The 21,625-nt window shown below is 48.2% G+C and overlaps 1 protein-coding gene across 1 annotated transcript; it reads left to right on the top strand.

Moving 5' to 3' along the window:
- Window positions 1-201: 201 nt before the first annotated feature.
- On the top strand, window positions 202-20,018 carry LOC308153254 (integrin alpha-6-like; the record flags this gene model as incomplete). Its single annotated transcript, XM_080526338.1, has 23 exons — window positions 202-383; window positions 743-864; window positions 990-1,069; window positions 1,201-1,465; window positions 1,924-2,043; window positions 2,378-2,591; window positions 3,247-3,443; window positions 3,732-3,820; window positions 4,032-4,159; window positions 4,746-4,810; window positions 5,777-5,922; window positions 6,092-6,235; window positions 6,490-6,617; window positions 6,713-6,869; window positions 15,801-15,880; window positions 16,004-16,078; window positions 16,226-16,349; window positions 16,586-16,762; window positions 17,385-17,492; window positions 17,607-17,717; window positions 17,845-17,952; window positions 18,205-18,333; window positions 19,920-20,018. 23 exons carry the CDS (start codon window positions 202-204, stop codon window positions 20,016-20,018), a joined length of 3,048 nt encoding a protein of 1,015 aa, XP_080382464.1.
- Window positions 20,019-21,625: the final 1,607 nt, after the last annotated feature.

The following is a 21,625-nucleotide window of genomic DNA, read 5'->3' on the forward strand; positions in this document are numbered from 1 at the left end:
TCTGAGATAAACCTTTCAACCACACCCTGTCTGTCAACTTACTACAGTGCACACTGCAAATGCCGGCACCCGTCCCATTTCTATAGTGTTACACCCTCATGGCACTTGAAAACACAGGGACACCACAACCACAGGAGAAACTGTGAGGCTAAGATCTGAACACAAAGTTGTACCAACAACAACAACAACAACAACAACAACATGGCATCACAGTGGTGGAGTCTCCAGGTTTACCTGCTGGGTCATTTAGCTTGCCAGCAGTTCTGTGTTGTGGCTTTCAACCTGGACACCCAGACTGTCCTGAGGAGAGACGGTGAACCGGGGAGCCTGTTTGGGTTCTCTCTGTCCCTGCACCAGCAGCTGAAGCCCACAGACAGGAAGATGTAAGTTGACCTCCTTCTTAATTACAATGGAGGGTTCCTCTCACACAGACCAGTCAAACCCCAGTTTAGCTTTTGTCATTGTGTTTTCTGCTGTCTGTCTGACTGCTTTTCTGTACGTTTTCAGTAAAAAAGCGTCCTTGGTTCCTTGAAAGGAACTATATAAATCCAATATATTATTATTATTATTATTATTAATATTATTATTAGACTTACACTAACAAAATTGTGTTATGTGAGAAAAGGGTAGTGGTCACAGTGCTGGTAATTCCATGTTACTACCATAATTAATTCAGGTTGATATTTACACTGCAATACTGTGCATTACGTCTCACCAAAACATGTATATTTCTCTACTCTAGGTTGCTGGTTGGAGCTCCACGTTCTAAGCTGTTGGCCAAAGCTGAGGTTACTGGTGGTGTGTACCAGTGTGAGCTAGCCACTGAGTCCGGGACCTGTGAACACGTCAAGTTTGAAAACGATGGTTTGTTTACTTCCTTTCCCCCTTGTCCTTCAGCTTATATGAGACTTAGTTAATGTTACGTTTTAGTGTGTGCTAATTTGTTTAACTATGTTTAACTAACGTCTTTGAAAATGAATGCTCCCAAGAGTTTCTCAACAATAAAGACAGCAAGGACCAATGGATGGGCGTGAGGGTGACCAGTCAAGGCCCTGGTAAAAGTGTGATGGTATGGAGAAAAAGAATAAGTTATCAACAAACTAGACATTCCATAAGGCAACTCCATTGTTTAGTTATTAGAATCCTAAACTATCGGTTGCAGTTGAGAGAATTTTCGATTTTACCATCTACCTCCTACAGGCCTGCGCTCATCGGTACCAGGAGAGGAGCACGGGCCCAGACATCCCTAACCTGGTACCCGGCCAGTGTTACATTCTGGGGGAGGACCTCCGCAAGAGCAAGGCTAAGAGGAAGTGGAGGAGGGTCATCTGTGACGGCGAACACATAGAGACGCGAAGCAAAAACCAGGACTGGTTCGCCTACTGCCAACAGGGCCATTCTGCCTCCTTCGCCAGGGACAACAAAACGCTGCTGTTCGGTGGCCCAGGAGCCTATCAGTGGAAGGGTAGGACGGAGTCTGCATGTTGCTCTATAGGCCTATCATCTGAATGCTCTGATATTGGTGAGACATGGCAGCCAGAAGTAGTTAAGTAGTTAGGTAGTAGCGGGGATTACGCACCGAATCCGTCGCATTGCAATATTTTGGGCTTGACTAGCGAGTGTGTCATTGACTTTCAACAACTTTGAAATGTATTTAAATGTCATTTCAGAATGAAAGTGTGAACATTTTAGTCGGTTGCCGACTTGTTCCCGCTTTCACCAGCTGCTGTCACATACTTGTGGGCTCTGTTAATGTGCAGTGCATGGCATTGCATGACATAAATAAAAAGTTATTATTATTATTATTATTATTATTATTATTATTATTGAGATAGATCACACTGACTGAAATCCAGTCAACGGTCAGTCCATGTGGTCCAGTTTTGGTGACTTAGCCCTTTTGTGTCCATCTTCCTGTGTAAGGAATCGTGAGGATGGAGGCGTTGGATGACCTTGCCGTGTCAAACGAGGACCCTCGGGAAACTGGGGACGAGGACAGATATGACCCTACACTCATCCCTCTCCATAACAACAGCTATCTAGGTCCGTTTACCACAAACCCCTCAAAGTTATTAAGATAACATGAATTAAATTGAATGTTTAGTTTTACAATATTATAATTTCGATTCTAATATAATATTACAGTTTTCACATACCCTTCTTTTAGTCACGGAAGTCTATTCCCATGCAAAACATCCTGAAAATCAGTATTAGTACTCATAGCTGTAGTACAGTTATTACAATGAATTCACTTCTATCTGTCTCTATCTGGATAGATGATTCAATTACTTAATCCAAGTATTTGTTGTAAGTCGCTTCGGATAAAGGGCGTCTGCTGAATGCCAAAAAAACGTCAATGTAAATGTCTCCTTCCCAGGGTTCTCCCTTGACTCTGGTATGGCCCTCACCAGGAAGAATGAGCTCATCATCGTGTCGGGGGCTCCGCGGGGCGGTTACAGCGGTCAGGTGGTGTTCCTGAAGAAGGACCCCCACGCAGAGAGAAGTCTCTCTGTGGAACACATCCTCTCAGGCCCTGGCCTGGCCTCCTCCTTTGGCTATGACGTCGCTGTGGTGGACCTCAACGGAGATGGGTACAGACAGCAGCTGGGTCTGCTTCTTCCTCTTGTGAAGCCATTTTTGTTGTTGTCCCCCTGTGGCCACAGGACATGTCGAAGCTAATCAGTGCACAGCACACTCACAAAGACACTCTCTGTTAGTCTCCAGGTACTATATGCATAGTAGTATTCAGTGTTGTGTGTATCACTCATGTCCACACACGTAGCTTGGCTTTGGAGCACAGAGAGAAAAAAAGCCAACAAACGAAACATCTGATATCAGAGCACCTCTTTGCTATAATAAAACCTCTCAATTCACAAAACAGCCAGTTAAGAACCATCTAGCGTGCCACAGCCCCTTCAGCCTATACTGCTTGTCAGAACCCTCTGGTTAGAACCTAAAGCTTACCACTGCTGTTTTCCTGATTACTGACATTCATTTCACAAATGATTTTATGTGTTAAAAAAGCAATAAAATTAATTTGCATTGAAGATAATTTAATAAACAATCCATCCGCTAGGAGGCTCAACGCACCCCCCTGTGCCACCCTTAACTCCGCCCATTGGTCATCTGCTATGAGGCTCAATGCACCCCCCTGTGCCACCCTTAACTCCGCCCATTGGTCATCTGCTATGAGGCTCAATGCACCCCCCTGTGCCACCCTTAACTCCGCCCATGCTCCTGTCCTAGGTGGGATGACCTGGCTGTTGGAGCACCTGAGTTCTTCCTCAAGGACGGTGAGGTGGGCGGGGCGGTGTACATCTACATCAACAGCAGAGGGGGAGACTGGGAGAAGGTAGAGCCTGCTCGTCTGGACGGACAGAAGGACTCCATGTTTGGACTGGCGGTCGAAAGCGTAGGAGACCTCAACCAAGACAAATACGGAGGTCGGCTGAGGTTTTTATTATTTGTTTTTGTAGGTGGTTAACTGTGACAGTAGATGTTGGCTGTGTTCGTAATGTTTTTTCTGGAAATCTGATCAGCACTCATGGAATGCCTCTTGTCCAATCAAATGACTCGGTCCCTTTATGACGTTGAACCCAGCGTGCGCTCCGGCGCTCTCAGAGCGAATTTACGAACGTGGGTTGTGCTAAATCTTTTTCCTTGCATTGGTGATACGTTAGCGACCGATATTCATTGTAAATTCAGACTGTACATTGCTGTGTGCTTGGCAGATCTTGCTGTGGGTTCTCCCTACGATGGAGCTGGTCGGGTGTACCTGTACTACGGCTCCTCAGGTGGAGTTCACAAAAAGCCATCTCAGGTGGGCACCCTCCCACTCCACATCTTTGCCTTCTAACTACAGTGCCAACACATGCGCTCTGCTTTTTTGTGTGTGTGTGTGTGTGTGTCATATTGAAACGAGCATTGCCATCTTCACATTGGTGATGAAGCCTCATTAAAGAGGAGATAGATTAACACCTTCTCCCTTTCGCTCCCACTAACTCCCAGAGGCTCATCTCTTGTTGTTTTAGATTCTCACAGCAGAATCTCATAAGGTAACACTTTTTGGGTATTCTCTGGCTGGCAACATAGACATTGATGACAACCATTACCCTGACCTGGCTGTGGGATCACTGTCCGACACTGTCTTTGTCTACAGGTAACGTTACCTTGATCACCTTGTATTAATGTTGCTCGAACCCACAGAGTGCAGGCTTTGGCCCCAGCCAAGTCGTGTCGTCAGAATGACAAGGTTCTATCTCCATTTTTGTCAAAATTTAGTTTTTTACATAATCTGATCCATTAGGTGTTTACTAATGCCTGTGTGGTGTTATTTTAAAAATGTTTACATTTTTGAGCATTAATAAAATACAAAGGTTCCATCTCACAAAACATAATGGAATGTAAAAACGTTGACGCTCAATATCTCTGAACTACCCTAAACGGAGATAGAACCTTATCATTCTAAGCTCACGAAGTACTAACACACATCCGATGATTCAACCTTAATTAAACTTAATTGAAGAACATGTTTGGTGTTTGCTGTTACAGGGCGAGGCCCGTAGTCAGCGTCAGAAAGGACATCAGGATAACCCCTAGTGAGGTTGATATAGTAAAGGATAGTTGTGATAAACACAAATGGTAAGATACCCAAGATACAAAATACACACATACAAATATTATCTGTAGTCTTATAAGCTGCTGCATGTAATGACTCTGTGATAACTCTGTCCACATTTGTACAGTACATTCGTCGTACGAGCTTGCTTCACCTACACAGCACATCCGGCGTCCTACAAACCCAGACTGAGTAAGTAGGTTCCCTCCCCTGTTCAGACTTTTATTCTGAAAAATGTAAATACATTTCAAAGTTTTTGAAAATCAATGACGCTAGTCAGCTAACACAGCTAACACAGCTTGTTTTATGAGCCTGCTAACAATGTGAAGTAGTGTTATAGTCAGGGGTGCACATAACTGGTGCGCCAGTGCGCATGCGTCGCCAAAATGCATGCTGCGCGGCAGATCAGCCGCATGAAGGCGCTGTTGCGCACCAAAAATAAATAAAAAAATAAAGTTGATCACAAAAAAAACATCCTCTACCATGGTTGGAATTGAGGACAGTGATCATTTACAGCAGTCAAGAGAGCAGTGATGATGACGATTAAGCTTGTAGCATAAATAAATGCTTAGGCTGTAACTTTTTGTTGAAAAGTTGATTTCAGTGTTTACAGAACTTAGCAGTGCTTAAAGAGATGTCCGTTTATTTCAGTGTGTTTAAAGAACAGACATTCAGTTAGTGCTTAAAGAGATGTCAGTTGATTTCATTGTGTTTAAAGGAGTCTGACAGACTTTCATGCTTAAAGAGCAGTCATTTGATTTTGCATTTGTTTATTTTGTTTTGCACACAATCATTTGTTCGTTCATCTTTATTTATGAATAAATGTCGTTTTGCTAATATAAGTTATCCATGTATCCCTTTTTCATCCATCCTGTGGGACGGGTCGTGACTAGCGAGCTCGGGGAGCACCAAGCAGCATCCCTGGTTATAGTTAACTAGGTAGCAGTGGGGATTACTCACCGAATCCATTGCATGGCAATATTTTGGCTTGACTAGCGAGTTGTGTCATTCATTTTCAACAACGATGACATTTATTTCCATTTCTTCAGAATAAAAGTCTGAACAATTTGATTGGTTGCCGACTTGTTCCCGGCCCCAGCGTGTATAATAGCACAGAGTTTCAGAAACCTATGTGTGTATGTTGTGTTCTCTTGCTAGCGGTCAACTATGCCTTCGACACTGATGCGGAGAGGAGAAGACAGAGGCGTCCCTCCAGACTGGTGTTCCGGGGTCAGTCCCAGGGGGTCCTGGAGCTGCCAGGGCAGGGGAAGGAGAGGTGTACTGAGGCCCAGCTCAGGCTCTTGGTACTGGCTCCATTTTCACCTCTGAGTAGAGGTCTCCTAACTGCAGATAGAACTGTATACTGGTAGTAATACCAATACTAATACTGTTAGATAGTTGTAGAAGAACTACTACATCTCAGGACTTTTATGACATTCAATAGTGTATCACATTTACAAATGTTTGCTCTAGGGTGACATCACAGACAGGCTGCACCCCATTCCCGTCTCTGTCACTGTGTCCTTACCGAGTCCAAGTCCGAGTACGAGACAGGGTCCCCTACCTGAGCTGACTCCTGTCCTCAACCTCTACCAGCAGAGTAAGGCCACCTCACAGGTAAACACCTCTTTCTGTCTCTGTGTCTGTCTGTGTGTGTCTCTATCTCTGTCTCTGTCTCTGTCTCTCTCTCTCTCTCTCTCTCTCTCTCTCTCTCTCTCTCTCTCTCTCTCTCTCTCTCTCTCTCTCTCTCTCTCTCTCTCTCTCTCTCTCTCTCTCTCTCTCTGTGTTTCTGTGTGTGTGACACATTTCTTAAAACAACATGGACTTGAGAAATGACAGTGTACAGTTGAGATATTTACTGTTTATTTCAGATCATCCTTGTGAATAAAGGTTGTGGCAGTGATAACATTTGTCAAAGTAACTTGGAGCTACAGTACCGGTTCTGCTCCAGACAAAAACAGATCGATCAAGATACCTTCACCTTCCCCTCGTTGCCCAGGTAAAAAGGACACACTTGACTCCCTCTCTTATCTATCTTGTTGTCACTGTTTTACTCGTGAACTGTAGTTGCTAAGAACTGATTTTTGTTTCCAGGGAGAATGATATAGCAGTGATCTCCCCCGGAGAAGAGGACATCGCCATGGAGATCACCGTGACGAACAGGGGTGGGGACGACGCCCATCAGAGTCGCCTGAGGGTCAGACTCCCCGACTCTCTTCCTTACTCCTCCTTCCACTATGACAAGAACTCAGTGAGTGAGGCCCTTTTCCAATCTGTGTGTTATGAAGGCCCACAATTTAGAGCCAGTTAGTTTCCCCGAATCAGCCCTATTTTGCCCCTGTTATTTCCTTTATTATTTTCCATACTGTTCATGTACGTTTTCATGAAGGTGTATGTATTGTTATTGTAATTGTATAAGTTCTGTCGTAGATTTGTTTAGTATTGTGTAAGCGCCAGTTTAGTGGGCGTGGTTTTGAGTGGCGTACGTGACCGGATGTATGATTGGCGTACGTGACCGGATGTATGTTCGGTTGGTGTATATATAGCGACGGAAGTGGTCTGTGCGTCAGAGTGATGAGAGTAACGAGAGTGACATGAGAAGGAGAAACGAGAAGTCGATCTAAGATGGCGGAGTCAGTAAAACGCACACCGTGCTGAAGCTGAAGACCTGAAGAGTGATTATTGAGTTTTACCACTGTGACAGAGGGCAAACCTTACAGCAGCAATTCAACATCTCTCAACAGTCCACAAGGAGAACGGGAGACTCTGAGTGTCGGAGGAGACCTGCCTTTGGCATTGACTGTTAGTAGTGAATCACGGGCTACCCGCAGCACCGCGGGAGTTCGGAGTTCGTTGAGTTGGCAGCGCTAGCCCAGTTTAGCTGTGTCCCCGTTAGCCAGCCTTGCTAGCCGCCGGCTGCTAACGTTGGACCAAGCGAGACCCAAGCTGGACAGAGCCGTCGCCTTCACAAGGTGGATTGCGACCGACCGTGGACCACCGGACCTGAGCCATTCACACCTCGTCGTGGACTACGAAGAAGCCCCTTTCCCTTCGAGTTGCTACGTCACCCCCCCCCCTTTGTCTGCTGCCTTCCTCGAAGCACATGCGAGCTCCAACCAGGCCTCAACGCGCTCCTTTCAGTCCGGGACTCTAAGCCCTTTTCAGGCCAGGCCCTGCGTGTGAGTGAGTGATTGAGTGTGTGTGTGGCCGGCTGGGAGGGAGTATATACGGGGATGTATATATCATTTGTCTAAATAAATGTGTTTGTTCATCTTTGCTACATTACTGTGTGTTTAGTTGTCTGTTAGCTAATGCTAATGCTAATGCTAATTCTAATGCTAATGCTAATGCTAGTACTGCTAGTCTAAAGGGTTGCTGGCGCCCCCTGCCTGTATCCTCCTACACTGCCGATTTAGCTCCGAGTTAGTTAGATAACCAGCCCTTCCTAAATTCTACAGTCCTTTAGCTACTCCCTGGTTACAATTGGTCCTTCGAGCCGGATAGGTTGTGTAGTGATAGCATGGCTGAGCGCAGCCAACCAGACAAGACAGTTACCCCCCCTTCTCCGCCCCCTGAGCCAGAGCCACGACCACAGAGAGTCCCGCGGTTGCCTCAGAGGTTACAAGAGTATGAGCTTGAGCTCGAAAGCTCACCGAGTGGTAGTGAGGAGCGCACTCCACGGGATACAGTGGTCGGAGAGGCCGAGGTGTCCGCCGGCGCGCGGGTGGCTAGCACCGAGACCGCCATCAAAGAGCACCAGCCTGAGGATGAGATGGCAGAACAGCAGGGTTTTGCCGTAGAAACGGAAGAGCAGGAAGGAGAGGCCCGGTCTGACAGCGCCTGCGGGCGGAAGAGGGAGGGCCTCCGCCTTAACGATCTGCCTCCCAGTACGGCGCGCTCGAGACCTAGCTCCTGCCGTTCAGTGGCTTCCTCCCGGTCCAGGGTTTCCGTGGGCAGTTCTGCCTCTGGGGCGGATAGCATGCACTCCAGAGGGAGTAGTGCCGCGCTGTCAGAATTTATGCGCCAACAGGCCGAGATGGCGTTAGAGCGGGAACGCCTCCAGTTCGAGCGTGAACGCCTCCAGATGGAAGGAGCGGAACGTGCGGCGGAGAGACAGCGCCAGGAGGCGTTAGAGAGGGAACGCATCCAGTTCGAGCGCGAGCGCCTCCAGATGGAGAGAGAGCAACTGCACGCGGAGACGATGGCGGAAGTGATGCAGACCATGCGCGACGTGTGCATCAGCAGAGCTCCGTCGGCCCGTAGCTCCAGAGCATCATCCGCACGGCCCTCTCGAGTGCCGTCTCCTGAACCCCCCGCCGATGGCTCCATGACCCCCGCCATGACTGTCCAACTACAGACCCAGCTGACCACCTGGAAGGAAGAGGACCAGGGACCCGACCGCTACGCGGCCCAGAGGGAGCCAGCGTCGCTGCCCGGGAGGGGAGCCATTCACCAAGAGCGTAGCACACCCCTAGGTCCTCCAGGGAACCAAAATGCATGCAGGCCGGACACCCAGACCGTCACTCCAGCCCCGATCATCCACTACAGGATGTTTCCCCAGGTGGAGGGACCCAAGTTCCCCTTCTTCAAGGACGAGGACAGGAGCCAGTATGTGGAACTACGCATCTGCCTAGACACGCTCTTGGACGACTCCTGCTCAGAGTCCTACAAATATGCGATTCTCCTTCAGCATGTGAGGAACCCCAGAGCCCACAACATGGTTCTGGCCCATGCCTCCGCACCGACACCTTACACCAGAGCGCTCGCCGACTTGGATGCCCGCTACGGTCGTCCCTGGAACCACGCCCTTGCTGAACTGCAAGCCCTCGAACAGCAGGCCCCCATCAAGGATGAACGGGCGCTAGATGACTTCGCGCTCCGCGTGCACACCTTGGTTGGAATGCTGAAGACGCAGGGCCCAGCTGGCGCCAGCGAGATCAACAGCACCTCCAACGTAGAGCGGCTGCTCCGCAAGATCCCACGCTTCCGGCAGGAGAGGTTCCGGCGACAGCAGCGCGTTCGTAACCCCGGGAAGTTGGGTCTGAGCATGGCTGCCTTCGCGGAGTTCCTACTGGAGGAAGTGCATGACACCAACGTAGACGCCATGGGTTACGCTGAGCCGAAGAAGGAGAGGGAGAAGGGAGACCGCTGGGACCGGCCGAGCTCGAACAGAGGACGCCCAGTAGGAGTGCTGCACACGGAGGAGGAGCCTCGGAGAGAGAGGAAAGTCCGACCTGAGGGAAAGGATTCCTCTCAACCCCCTCAAAAGGGACGGAGAGGTCCACCGCCATGCCCGTACTGCACCAGCGAGCACTGGTTCAATGAGTGCAGTGACTTCAACAACCTGAGTACCGAGGCCAAGCAGAGGTGGCTCGAGGAGAACAAGAGGTGCTGGAACTGTGGGCGCGACCATCTGGCTAAGAACTGCACCTTGAGGAGAAAGTGCAACCGCTGTGAGGAGGTCCACCTCAACATCCTACACGAGGTCTCCCTCGCCAGGTCCACGGAGGGCACCAGAAGCCCTAGGTCCGGTCGCGCACCGGAAGAGGAAACACCTGTCTACTACCTAGACCCAACCCAGAGCAGCGGCTCCAAGGTCCTACTGAAGGTGGTGAAGGTCCGACTTCACCACAACAACGCTGTGTACGACACGTACGCCGTTCTAGACGACGGGTCGGAACGGACCATCCTTCTCCAGGAGGCAGTGCGCCAGTTGGGGCTCCAAGGGACTGAGGAGAAGCTGACTCTGCGCACGATACGTCGCGACCTTAAAGAGGTCACCGGGGCGAGAATCAACTTCTCTATCTCCCCGGCGGGGCGGCCGTCGGACAGATATCGGCTTCAGAATGTCTTCACCGCAGACCAGCTAGCGCTCTCCCGCTACGACTACCCCCTGGAGAGATTACGCGCAAGATATTCCCACCTACGGCGAGTAGACCTACATCCGATAGAAGGAGCGGAGCCAACCCTTCTCATCGGCTCGGACAACGCTGCACTGATCGTGTCGCTCCGTCCTCCGCTGAGAGGACCACGAGGCTGCCCGATGGCTGTTAAGACTGCGCTTGGGTGGGCCCTCCAAGGCGCTACCGAGTGGAGAGATAGAGACGGGAGAGCTACGTCATCCCTCCATGTCCGAACCGAAGAAGTGCAGACCATCAACTGCCTTCACACCAGTGTGGACTCCATGAATGCGGCGCTACTAGACAACGTCCAGAAGCTGTGGACGCTAGACGTTGCGCCCTACAAGAATGAGAAGCTCTACGTACGGTCAAAGGAGGACGTCTACGCCATAGACCTCCTTAAAGCAAAGACAGTGCGTATCGAAGTCCAGGGCGTGAAGAGATACGTCACACCACTACTCCGAAGAGAACTCATGCCAGAGTTTCGAGTATCCCCTCGAACCGTCCTACAGTGTCTGACCAGCACTGAGAAGCGTATGAGGAAGGACGAGGTCCTTGCTGCTTCTTACAGAGCGGAGATGAAGAAACTGACGGAGTCCGGTCTGGTGAAGAAGCTTGAGCCAGCCGAGGCGAACCAGAGTGCCGAGTCTTGGTACCTCCCGCACCACAATGTTCACCACAACGGGAAGAACCGAGTGGTCTTCAACTGTAGCTACCAGGTGGGGAAGCTCAACCTCAACCACTATCTTCTCCCTGGTCCAACCTTGACCCCAGCCCTCTTGGGAGTTCTGGTGCGATTCCGTCAGCAGCCGATCGCAGTCAGTGGTGACATTAAGCGAATGTTTCACCAGGTCAGGATGTTGGAGGAAGACAAGCCACTCATGAGGTTTCTCTGGAGAGAGGACCCGAGCGACCCCAACCCCTCTATCTACCAGTGGGAGGTGCTACCCTTCGGGACAACCTGCAGCCCCTGTTGCGCCACCTATGCGCTACAGACTCACGCCGCGCAGGAGACGGCACCTCCTGGAGTGTTTGACGCCGTCCATAAGAGCTTTTACGTGGACAACTGCCTCCACAGTTCGAAGACAGCCACGGAAGCCCGCCAGCTAGTCCAGGACCTGCGTGCTCATCTCCAGGAGGGTGGATTTGAGATCTGCCAGTGGGCCAGCAACGACCCGCAAGTCATCAGAGACCTCCCGGAGGGGGCCACCTCGACCAGCAGCGAGGCTTGGGTCTCTCACTCACCAGATGATGCTCAGGAGATGACGCTCGGACTTATCTGGCAGTTCCAGACCGACACTCTACGCTATCGCAATAAGCCTGCCAAGCCCCAACGCGTCACGATGAGAACGATATACAGCACTCTAGCGAGCCAGTACGACCCACTGGGATATATCGCTCCCTTCACGACGATGGCCAAGGCGCTTGTCCGGGAGCTGTGGGCCCAAGAACGAGGATGGGACGATCCTCTGCCTCGTCACCTAGAAGAGAAGTGGAAGGCCTGGGAGCAGGAACTTCCCACTCTCCAGCACATCAAGCTGCAGCGGAGCTACTTCCCTCCCTCCACGGACCTAGAGAGGAGTGTCATCACGCTACATGTATTCTGCGACGCCTCGGAGATGGCGTACGGGTCCGTGGCATACGTCAGAGCGGCAGAGCTTGGAGGTGAAGTCCACGTCTCGTTTGTCCTGGCGCGTTCCCGAGTGGCGCCGAAAAAGCAACAGTCCATCCCAAGACTGGAGCTGTGTGCTGCCCTGAACGGCGCGCAACTGGGAAGGTTCCTGCTCGACGAGCTCCAGCTACCTCTGCTGAGCGTCACCATGTGGTCAGACTCAACTACCGTCCTCCAGTGGTTGAAGTCCAGCTCATGTCGGTATAAGGTGTTCGTGGGCACCCGAGTCGCAGAGATTCTGGAGTTGACTGAGGTGAACTGCTGGCGTTATGTAGACACCAAGAGGAACCCTGCTGACGTCATCACGAGAGGGGCAACTCTCCAGGATCTGGCGGAGCCCCACCTGTATCACACGGGACCAGACTTCCTACAGGAGCGGGAGTCAGAGTGGCCAGCCACGCCGGCGTTAGCAGAAGACAGAGAGGACAAAGAGCTGCGTAAGACGTTGTTCTGCGGAGCCACCCAGGTCGTAGACCCTGAGACTACTCCGGGAGAGGAGTGTGAGACGCTCGAAGAGCTGCAGAAGAGGATGTTCTGCTCCAAGGCCGGTCTACCCCTAGATACTACGCTCAGCGCCGAAGATTACACCGCGGCGGAGCTCCTGGTGCTGCAGAGTGCCCAACAGGATGCCTTCTCCCGAGAGCTGGAGTGTCTCGAGAAAGGGAAGCCGATCCCCTCGGACAGTAGACTCCGCGGCTTAGCTCCAGAGCTCGACGGTGTTCTCATTCGCGTGGGTGGCAGACTGCGCCGCGCTCAAGATCTAGACCTAGACACGAAGCATCCCATCGTGCTTCCCACTAAGCATCAGGTCACCAGATTGGTCATCAAGCACCATGATGACAAAGTGCAGCACGCGGGTGGAGAGCGTGTCTTCGCGGAGGTACGACGGAGATTCTGGATACTCCATGGACGGGAGGCGGTACGGAGATATCAAAGGTCCTGCTCGGACTGCCAGAGGTGGCGAGCCACGCCGCCGCAGCCCATGATGTCCGATCTGCCCGAGGACCGGCTGCGACTGAGACAGGCTCCGTTCCACTCTACTGGGGTCGACTGTTTCGGGCCACTCCTAGTCCGAAACCGGCGAGCCTCCGAAAAGCGGTGGGGCATCATCTACACGTGCCTGACGACGAGAGCAATGCACCTTGAAGTTCTGCACCAGCTCACAAGCGACAGCTTCCTCATGTCCTTCAAGAGGTTCACCTCCAGGCGAGGGACCCCTAAGACCCTCCGGTCGGACAGAGGCACCAACTTCGTCGGTGGTGAGGCCGAGCTGAGGGCGAGCTACGCTGCGATGACTGAGGAGGCCCGTGACAGACTCGCCTCCCAGCAAGTGAAGTTTGAGTTCAACCCCCCAAATGCTCCACACTTCGGGGGAGCCTGGGAGCGGGAGATTCGCTCAGTAAAGAACGTCCTACGTACCATTCTCGGACAGAAGGTGCCTACCGATGAGGTGCTCGAGACTGTACTAGCAGAGATTGAGGGCATCTTGAACTCCCGGCCCCTAGGCTATACCTCCAGTGATGTAGCAGATCTGGATCCCATTACGCCCAACTTCTTGCTGATGGGGCGGCGAGACTCTGCACTGCCTCAGGTAGTCTACGACCCTGCAGAGCTCACCGGAAGAAGATGGTGGAGGCACAGCCAGGTGCTCGCGGACCAGTTTTGGAGGCAGTTCATACTGCACTACCTGCCGACCCTGCAAGTCAGGCAGAAGTGGACGAGGGAGAGAGACAACTTGTCCGAAGGTGCCGTGGTACTGGTGATCGACCAGTCCCTTCCACGCGCCGCCTGGCAGACAGGCAGAGTGACCAAGGTCCTGCCGGGTCCGGATGGAAGGGTGCGGACGGCCATCGTGGACGTTGGTGGTCGCACTTACACCCGACCTGTGGCACGCCTGATTGAGCTCCCTCAAATTACCAAGGACACTATCACCTCATACCTCACGCTGCTAGAGCAGCCTAGCCAGTGTGCCTTCCATAGTTAACTGAAACCGAGGGTTTCATGGGGCGGCTGTTATGAAGGCCCACAATTTAGAGCCAGTTAGTTTCCCCGAATCAGCCCTATTTTGCCCCTGTTATTTCCTTTATTATTTTCCATACTGTTCATGTACGTTTTCATGAAGGTGTATGTATTGTTATTGTAATTGTATAAGTTCTGTCGTAGATTTGTTTAGTATTGTGTAAGCGCCAGTTTAGTGGGCGTGGTTTTGAGTGGCGTACGTGACCGGATGTATGATTGGCGTACGTGACCGGATGTATGTTCGGTTGGTGTATATATAGCGACGGAAGTGGTCTGTGCGTCAGAGTGATGAGAGTAACGAGAGTGACATGAGAAGGAGAAACGAGAAGTCGATCTAAGATGGCGGAGTCAGTAAAACGCACACCGTGCTGAAGCTGAAGACCTGAAGAGTGATTATTGAGTTTTACCACTGTGACAGAGGGCAAACCTTACAGCAGCAATTCAACATCTCTCAACAGTCCACAAGGAGAACGGGAGACTCTGAGTGTCGGAGGAGACCTGCCTTTGGCATTGACTGTTAGTAGTGAATCACGGGCTACCCGCAGCACCGCGGGAGTTCGGAGTTCGTTGAGTTGGCAGCGCTAGCCCAGTTTAGCTGTGTCCCCGTTAGCCAGCCTTGCTAGCCGCCGGCTGCTAACGTTGGACCAAGCGAGACCCAAGCTGGACAGAGCCGTCGCCTTCACAAGGTGGATTGCGACCGACCGTGGACCACCGGACCTGAGCCATTCACACCTCGTCGTGGACTACGAAGAAGCCCCTTTCCCTTCGAGTTGCTACGTCACCCCCCCCCCTTTGTCTGCTGCCTTCCTCGAAGCACATGCGAGCTCCAACCAGGCCTCAACGCGCTCCTTTCAGTCCGGGACTCTAAGCCCTTTTCAGGCCAGGCCCTGCGTGTGAGTGAGTGATTGAGTGTGTGTGTGGCCGGCTGGGAGGGAGTATATACGGGGATGTATATATCATTTGTCTAAATAAATGTGTTTGTTCATCTTTGCTACATTACTGTGTGTTTAGTTGTCTGTTAGCTAATGCTAATGCTAATGCTAATTCTAATGCTAATGCTAATGCTAGTACTGCTAGTCTAAAGGGTTGCTGGCGCCCCCTGCCTGTATCCTCCTACACTGCCGATTTAGCTCCGAGTTAGTTAGATAACCAGCCCTTCCTAAATTCTACAGTCCTTTAGCTACTCCCTGGTTACACTGTGTGTTTATCTTGTGAAACACAGTGCTTCCATGGTCATTCTCAACAGACCTACAATTATACAATGGTATGATTATGAATTAGCAACATAGGCACCTACAGTATGTTACTGTTTTTACTGTTGTTGTTGTTGTTGTTGTTGTTGTTGTTGTTGTTGTTGTAGATTATCAGATACCAGCATGTATCGAAACATTCATTTCCTTATTGGACATTCCACAGGAAGTACAAGTGAGATGTAACGCCAATGAAAATGGGACACTGGCTGACTGTGAACTGGGAAACCCTTTCAAAAGGAACGCTGCAGTGAGTGGTGCTTGGCATTTCGAGTGTGTCTCCAAATGTTTTTGAAGTATTTTTGTTGATTTGTCAATTCTCAATTCTCTCTTTCCATCAGGTAACTTTCTATGTAATACTGATCACGTCACGCATCTCGCTGAGTTCAACACACGTGAATGTTACGCTGCAACTTGAAACGTGAGTACAGAAGTGTGCACCTTTGTTTTGTTATTAGCTTTTGTTCAGAATTCAGGTTACTAAAAATTATGTTTGCCCCACCGATCATACTCACAACCTACGGTGGTGGTCTTTTGGCTACAGGACAAGTGACCAAAAAATACAACCAATTGAGGCCGAGGCCAAAGTTGTTTTCGAGCTTCATCTTCAAGTGTTTGGGTAGGTTAACTGCCCTATTGCCCTATTGCTTTATTGCCCTATTGCCCTACCCTTGACTATTTTTCAGTGGTGCAGTAGACGCATTTCTCCAAATCCAAACAGAGTGAGGATATATGGAGTTCAGTGTGTTTGTGTGTTTGTGTGTAGCCTTGCCCGGCCATCCCAGGTCTACTTCGGAGGAGGTGATGCAGGAGGAGGAGGTGACTCTGGGGGTGGAGGTGCCATTAAATCAAAGGTGGAGGGTGGAACCTTGGTGGAGTATGAATTCAGGGTGAGCTGGCTGTTGTAATTTATTCTATGCGATTTTGAACCCCTACATTTTCACAAGTGTTTTCTTGTCAAATTTCCTCTTAGTTGGTTGTGTTTTCATGGTTACAGTGACAGTTATTACAAAAAGACAAATATAAAAGAAATATTAAAAATATATATATACTGTATATATTCTTGATTATTATTTGTGGAGCTATACCGGTTGTAAGGGCTCATCTCTTGATGCACCTGGAACAGATAACAAATTTGGGCCGGCCACTCAAGTCCTTCGCCAACGCATCTCTGAACATCTACTGGCCCAAGGAGAACGCAGCAGGGAGATGGCTGCTGTACCTGGTGCAGATCCACAGTAGAGGCATACAGACTGTCCCCTGCTCTCCTGCAACGGAGATCAGTCCAGTCCAACACGCCAGGGTAGGCCCCCCCCTCTCTCTCACACATCTATCTATGTATCCATCATCTAAACCTCACAGGAGGCTATATCAATAGGTAGGGGGGGTAGTGGTGGCCTAGTCGATAGTGAGTTACACTAGCGATCAGGGGCGCTTAGGTGGCGTAGTGGATTAAGTGCTGACCATGTACCGCAGGGCTCCCGGTTCGATTCCAGCCGTGGACATATCCTGCATGTCATCCCTTCTCTCTCCTGTCATAATCTCTACTATATCTGTCATTAAAAAAAAATATGAGTGGGACTACCCCACTCAGAAAAAATTACTTAAAAAAAAATAATATGGTGATCAAAAGGTCATCAGTTCCAATCTACGTACAAATCCCACCTGGGAACACCACCATACTAGCATGCCCTTGAGTAAGGCATAATTTAGCCCTAAATTACTCCAGGGAGACTGTCCCTGTAATCTCTAATTGGAAATCGCTTTGGATAAAAGTGTAAACTGGAATTTAAAATTCCTTTGTTTGAGAACACCCAAAAATGCAAACAAACCTTACACCAACAGTCTGGTAAGTCTGTATATTTATATAATATAAACGTATATGTATATTTATGTGCTTTATTTCACTGCTACATCATATCTAGCGCCGCCGTGATACTGACACCTCTCAAAGACATGAAACTGAACTGGAGGCCTCCTCAAGTGAGGGTGGATTCTCCTTCCTTCCAACAAAAAGGAAATATAAAACCCTGGTAAGAGGAATTTAATTCCCCCAAAATGTGTTTTGTACATTTGCTCAATGCACCCGGTCGTTTAACCTTTTCTGTATGCTACAGTAGCCTATCTGTTCCCTCTTTGAATTGCAGTTGTGTTCGGAAGAGGTGAAATGTGTCGAGATACGCTGCCCCCTGCTGGGTCTGGACAGTACTGCAGAGGTGGTGCTCAGCTCACGCCTTTGGAACAGCACTTTCCTTGAGGTACCTATGTACCTTTTCGTATGCCACTTATTCCTCACGTCACATAAAACTTATTTCTACTGCATATTCCCCTTTATGAAACCGTCGTGCTGCTCTCATCCCTCTTTCCCTGCTTGTCCCATCCCAGGACTATAGTTCATTAAACTACCTGGACATTGTGGTGGATGCTACTCTCAGCCTAACAGATTCTCCAGAGAATATTGGGCTCAGGAAGACAGAGGAATCGGGTACACAGGTACTAAATAGGTCCCTTGCAATTCACGTTCATGTTTGTGTTTGGTACCTTTCCTCATTCTCTTGCCATCCATTTCAATGAGCCCATCCTATGATTTCTCCCTTCACCAGACGCCACTGCGTCAGACTGTGACAAAGGATAATGGATCTGTGATGCCCCAGTCTTTGTTCTGTGTAACTACTGTCGTGTGTGTGTGTGTGTGTGTGTGTGCGCGTGTGTGTGTGTGTGTGTGTGTCTGTTGTGCCTGCGCAGGTGAGGTTGACAGTGTTTCCTGAGAGGAAGCGTTCCCTGTTGTTCAGGAAGGTGGCCTGGTGGATCATCTTCCTGTCAGTCATAGCAGGACTCCTGTTATTGGGTCATCTTGGCTTTGTGCTGTGGAAGGTAACCAATCAGAGGGGGGAATTCATATCCATGCTTTATATTCATGTTGTGTGCGTGTATTCAATAACGTGTGTGTGTGTGTGTGTGTGTGTGTGTGTGTGTGTGTCCATCCTTCTAGTGTGGATGCATCAAATGCCCTGTGCATGACAAGACCACTGCACAAGAGCCCTGCCCCAAAGCATGAATACCACAGAACAACCTCGCCCTATGGGATGAAAGACAAATGTTCACTGTGTGGAAGAATTGCAATTTACAACCAGAAAAGACTATTGCAATACTGAAAAAGCCCACAGGACAAGCTTTTTGAAAAATGATTATTCTAAATTTGACTTGACTGAGGTTATATTACCCATGTCGGCATAGTAACAAGCATACGAGAAAGACAAAGCAGTTACTCGACCACAACGGATTGAGAGAGCATCATTGTGAACTGAATTGAGTCGCTGATGCTAGGTTTTCTTTACAATTTTTTAATGAAATGGAAAAAGGCTATTTCCTCATTAATACCAAAACTTGTTACAACAACATCATGAAAAAATTGTGCTATTCTTTCACAGTAATGGAATGTAGTATCTTAGCTGGGAGTGGTGAGAGTCGATGAGAGGTTGTAGTGGTTAACTATTAACATTTTGACCAGAACGTCCTTGAATTGAATACAACAGCCGTTTGGCAAACACACACACACACACATCATTTAGAATTGTGCACTTTGATAGTCATTTGCTCCTGTACAATAGTGGAATGTTTATCTGGCGTGCCAGACTACTGGTACCATAGTAAGCTAGTATGTAGCTTGCTAGCAATTGCTAAATAGTATGGCTTCTTAACCAGGCTAGTGGAATCTAATACTGTTACTCTCCAGATACCTTTCCAAACTGGAATAGAACCCAGACCTCTAATATACACACTCACCACTCCCACGCAGACTTGCTATCCTATTCATTGTACAAGGTCAGAATTACCTTGAGTAACACTTAAAGTACACTCCCCTGTCAAAAAAGGGATGCGGCGACTTTTCATTCAACAAAAAGTATGCTTCTTCAATAACATTCACAATACATTCTTATTGTGTTGTTCACCATCTTTGTTGCTTTTCTCTACAGACACTTTGTCTCTCTCCGTCTTTTCTGTACACTTCCATTCCCATTCCCTCCATCTATATCCAAGCCATTTCTCTCTCCCTCCATCTATTGGTGGTCAACGTCTTGGTGAAGGCCAGAATGTTCTGTGACTGCCTTTCACACTTGAATACTTTTGTCATTAACTTCCACTCCCTCTCTGTCACTGTCACTCTTTTGTCTCTTTTCATTTGCCAATCCATCCATAACTTAAATGGTACCTATCAATCCCTCTTCCACTTCTCTGTTCCACACATCTTGCCTTCTCATTCAACAAAGCTGCCGTCGTTGTTGCTTTTAGGACACTTAAATAGAAACATTCAAAAAACGGCGAGAGCCCCATCATGAAACTGAAACTGAAACTGAATCATCTCAACACCTCTCTTTTCTTAAAAGCAGAACACTCACAAATGATCCAAAGCACACGGTCTGCTCCAACCCATCATCAGCCCTTGGTTTATAAATCAGACTACCAAGGAAGAACTCCTCACAGAAAAACACAATGTACCAAGGCTGGTCCAGTGGTTCTACAAAACAGTATTCCTGTGTAAGCTGGTGTCCTTGTAAACGGTACAACAATTAACTGTTTTAAACTAACTAATGACTGAACAGTCAAATGAACATCATACAACTCGAATGTCACAGTAGAAGGAGAGTGTTGAACTAGATGACTGTCAGAGCTGACACAAGAGTACACCAGGCACCAGGGGTGGACAAATACTGGATTAGAGAAACGTCAACCAAACCCTGCCTTTGTGTCAATTTCAAACAATGCTTTACATCAATAAATACAATCAAATCATACAGAAATACAAATAAATTAAAGGCATCAATAAATTACATGATTCAGCCACACTGTCAGGGCAGGCTATATAAAATGAAGGCCTGCGCCAGTTACATTCCAAATAAACCCCTCTAAGGTCCTATTACTGGTACCTAACGGTCCTAATGGTCCTATTACTGTTTTTCTCAATTTCTCGAACACATTTCTTGAAACAATATTCGACCTTTCAAAACAGTTAACACATTCCCTTTTTTCTTCAAAATACACGACACCTCTCAGAACCTACCTGTCACAAAAGCAAATCAATGCATCAACGCAGTATAATTTGTCATCACATTGAAAAATTAATTTCATAACAACACACTAAATAGTAACTAGAACCATCAATATGCATTGTGCAGGTTGGCGAACTTTCAGTTAAAAACGAAGGTGAAAAAGATCACAGTAGAAACTACACTTAGCAGAAAAACCATATCTGTTGTAGCTTTGCTTCTTTGAGAATATCAATGCTAACTATAAACATGAAATCAAATTAATCTGTAATATTCAGAAAGAAGCAGATAGCGACACAAATTACATTACTGATTGTCAATTGAACTGTTGAGAAATGAGAGTTTACATGTATGGTGATTCACTACAATGGGAGAAAGCTAGAAGCTGTAAGAAAATAGGTTTAATTTCTCAACACTTACGGTACTCAATTGATTGTTGTGTCTTACAGTATGTAGAGAGCTGTGTTAACTGTTTTGCAAAAAGGTGCTTAACTTAGGTATTTTGTGTGATAAGTAATGAGAAACTACTAATTGTTTGCTAAAAATGTTACTATTGTATGTATGTTATTGCTGTGGGCATGTGAACTTCAGATTCATACAATGGTAATGGTGTAGGTAAGCAATCAATAAAAACGATTGACCTTTACATACAGTTATTTATAGCCATAGTTAACCACCTGGCCTTTACACATTAATGTAGTATAGGCAGGGTTCAACACTGAATGCCTGGTAGTTTGAAGTTTAGCAATAATCTTATTGCTTATTGCAGGAACAAAAGGAATACGTTGGACCAAATGCAGATCCACTATAATGGCACTTGTCTCCTGGTATAAGAATAATCTATCTAACAATTATGAATCATCATTATGAAATTATAAAACGGTAACTGTATGAATGTGAAGATTATCAATGTTTAGGACTTGTGAGGCTGATTTTTCAGCAGGGGATCTGACGTTTTTGGTGGTCATGCATTTCAGCCTAAATCTAGCAAGGCAGACAGGTGATTGGCCAGGATGCTGGGATATTGGTATTTGAGATAGCCAATCATATAACATTAGGTTTTCTTTGTGCTGCAGATAGGTGACTGGACAGGATGCTGGGATATTGGTATTTGATAG

Source organism: Nansenia antarctica (assembly GCF_963989245.1).
Source record: "Nansenia antarctica genome assembly, chromosome: 3".
NCBI lineage: Eukaryota > Metazoa > Chordata > Actinopteri > Argentiniformes > Microstomatidae > Nansenia > Nansenia antarctica.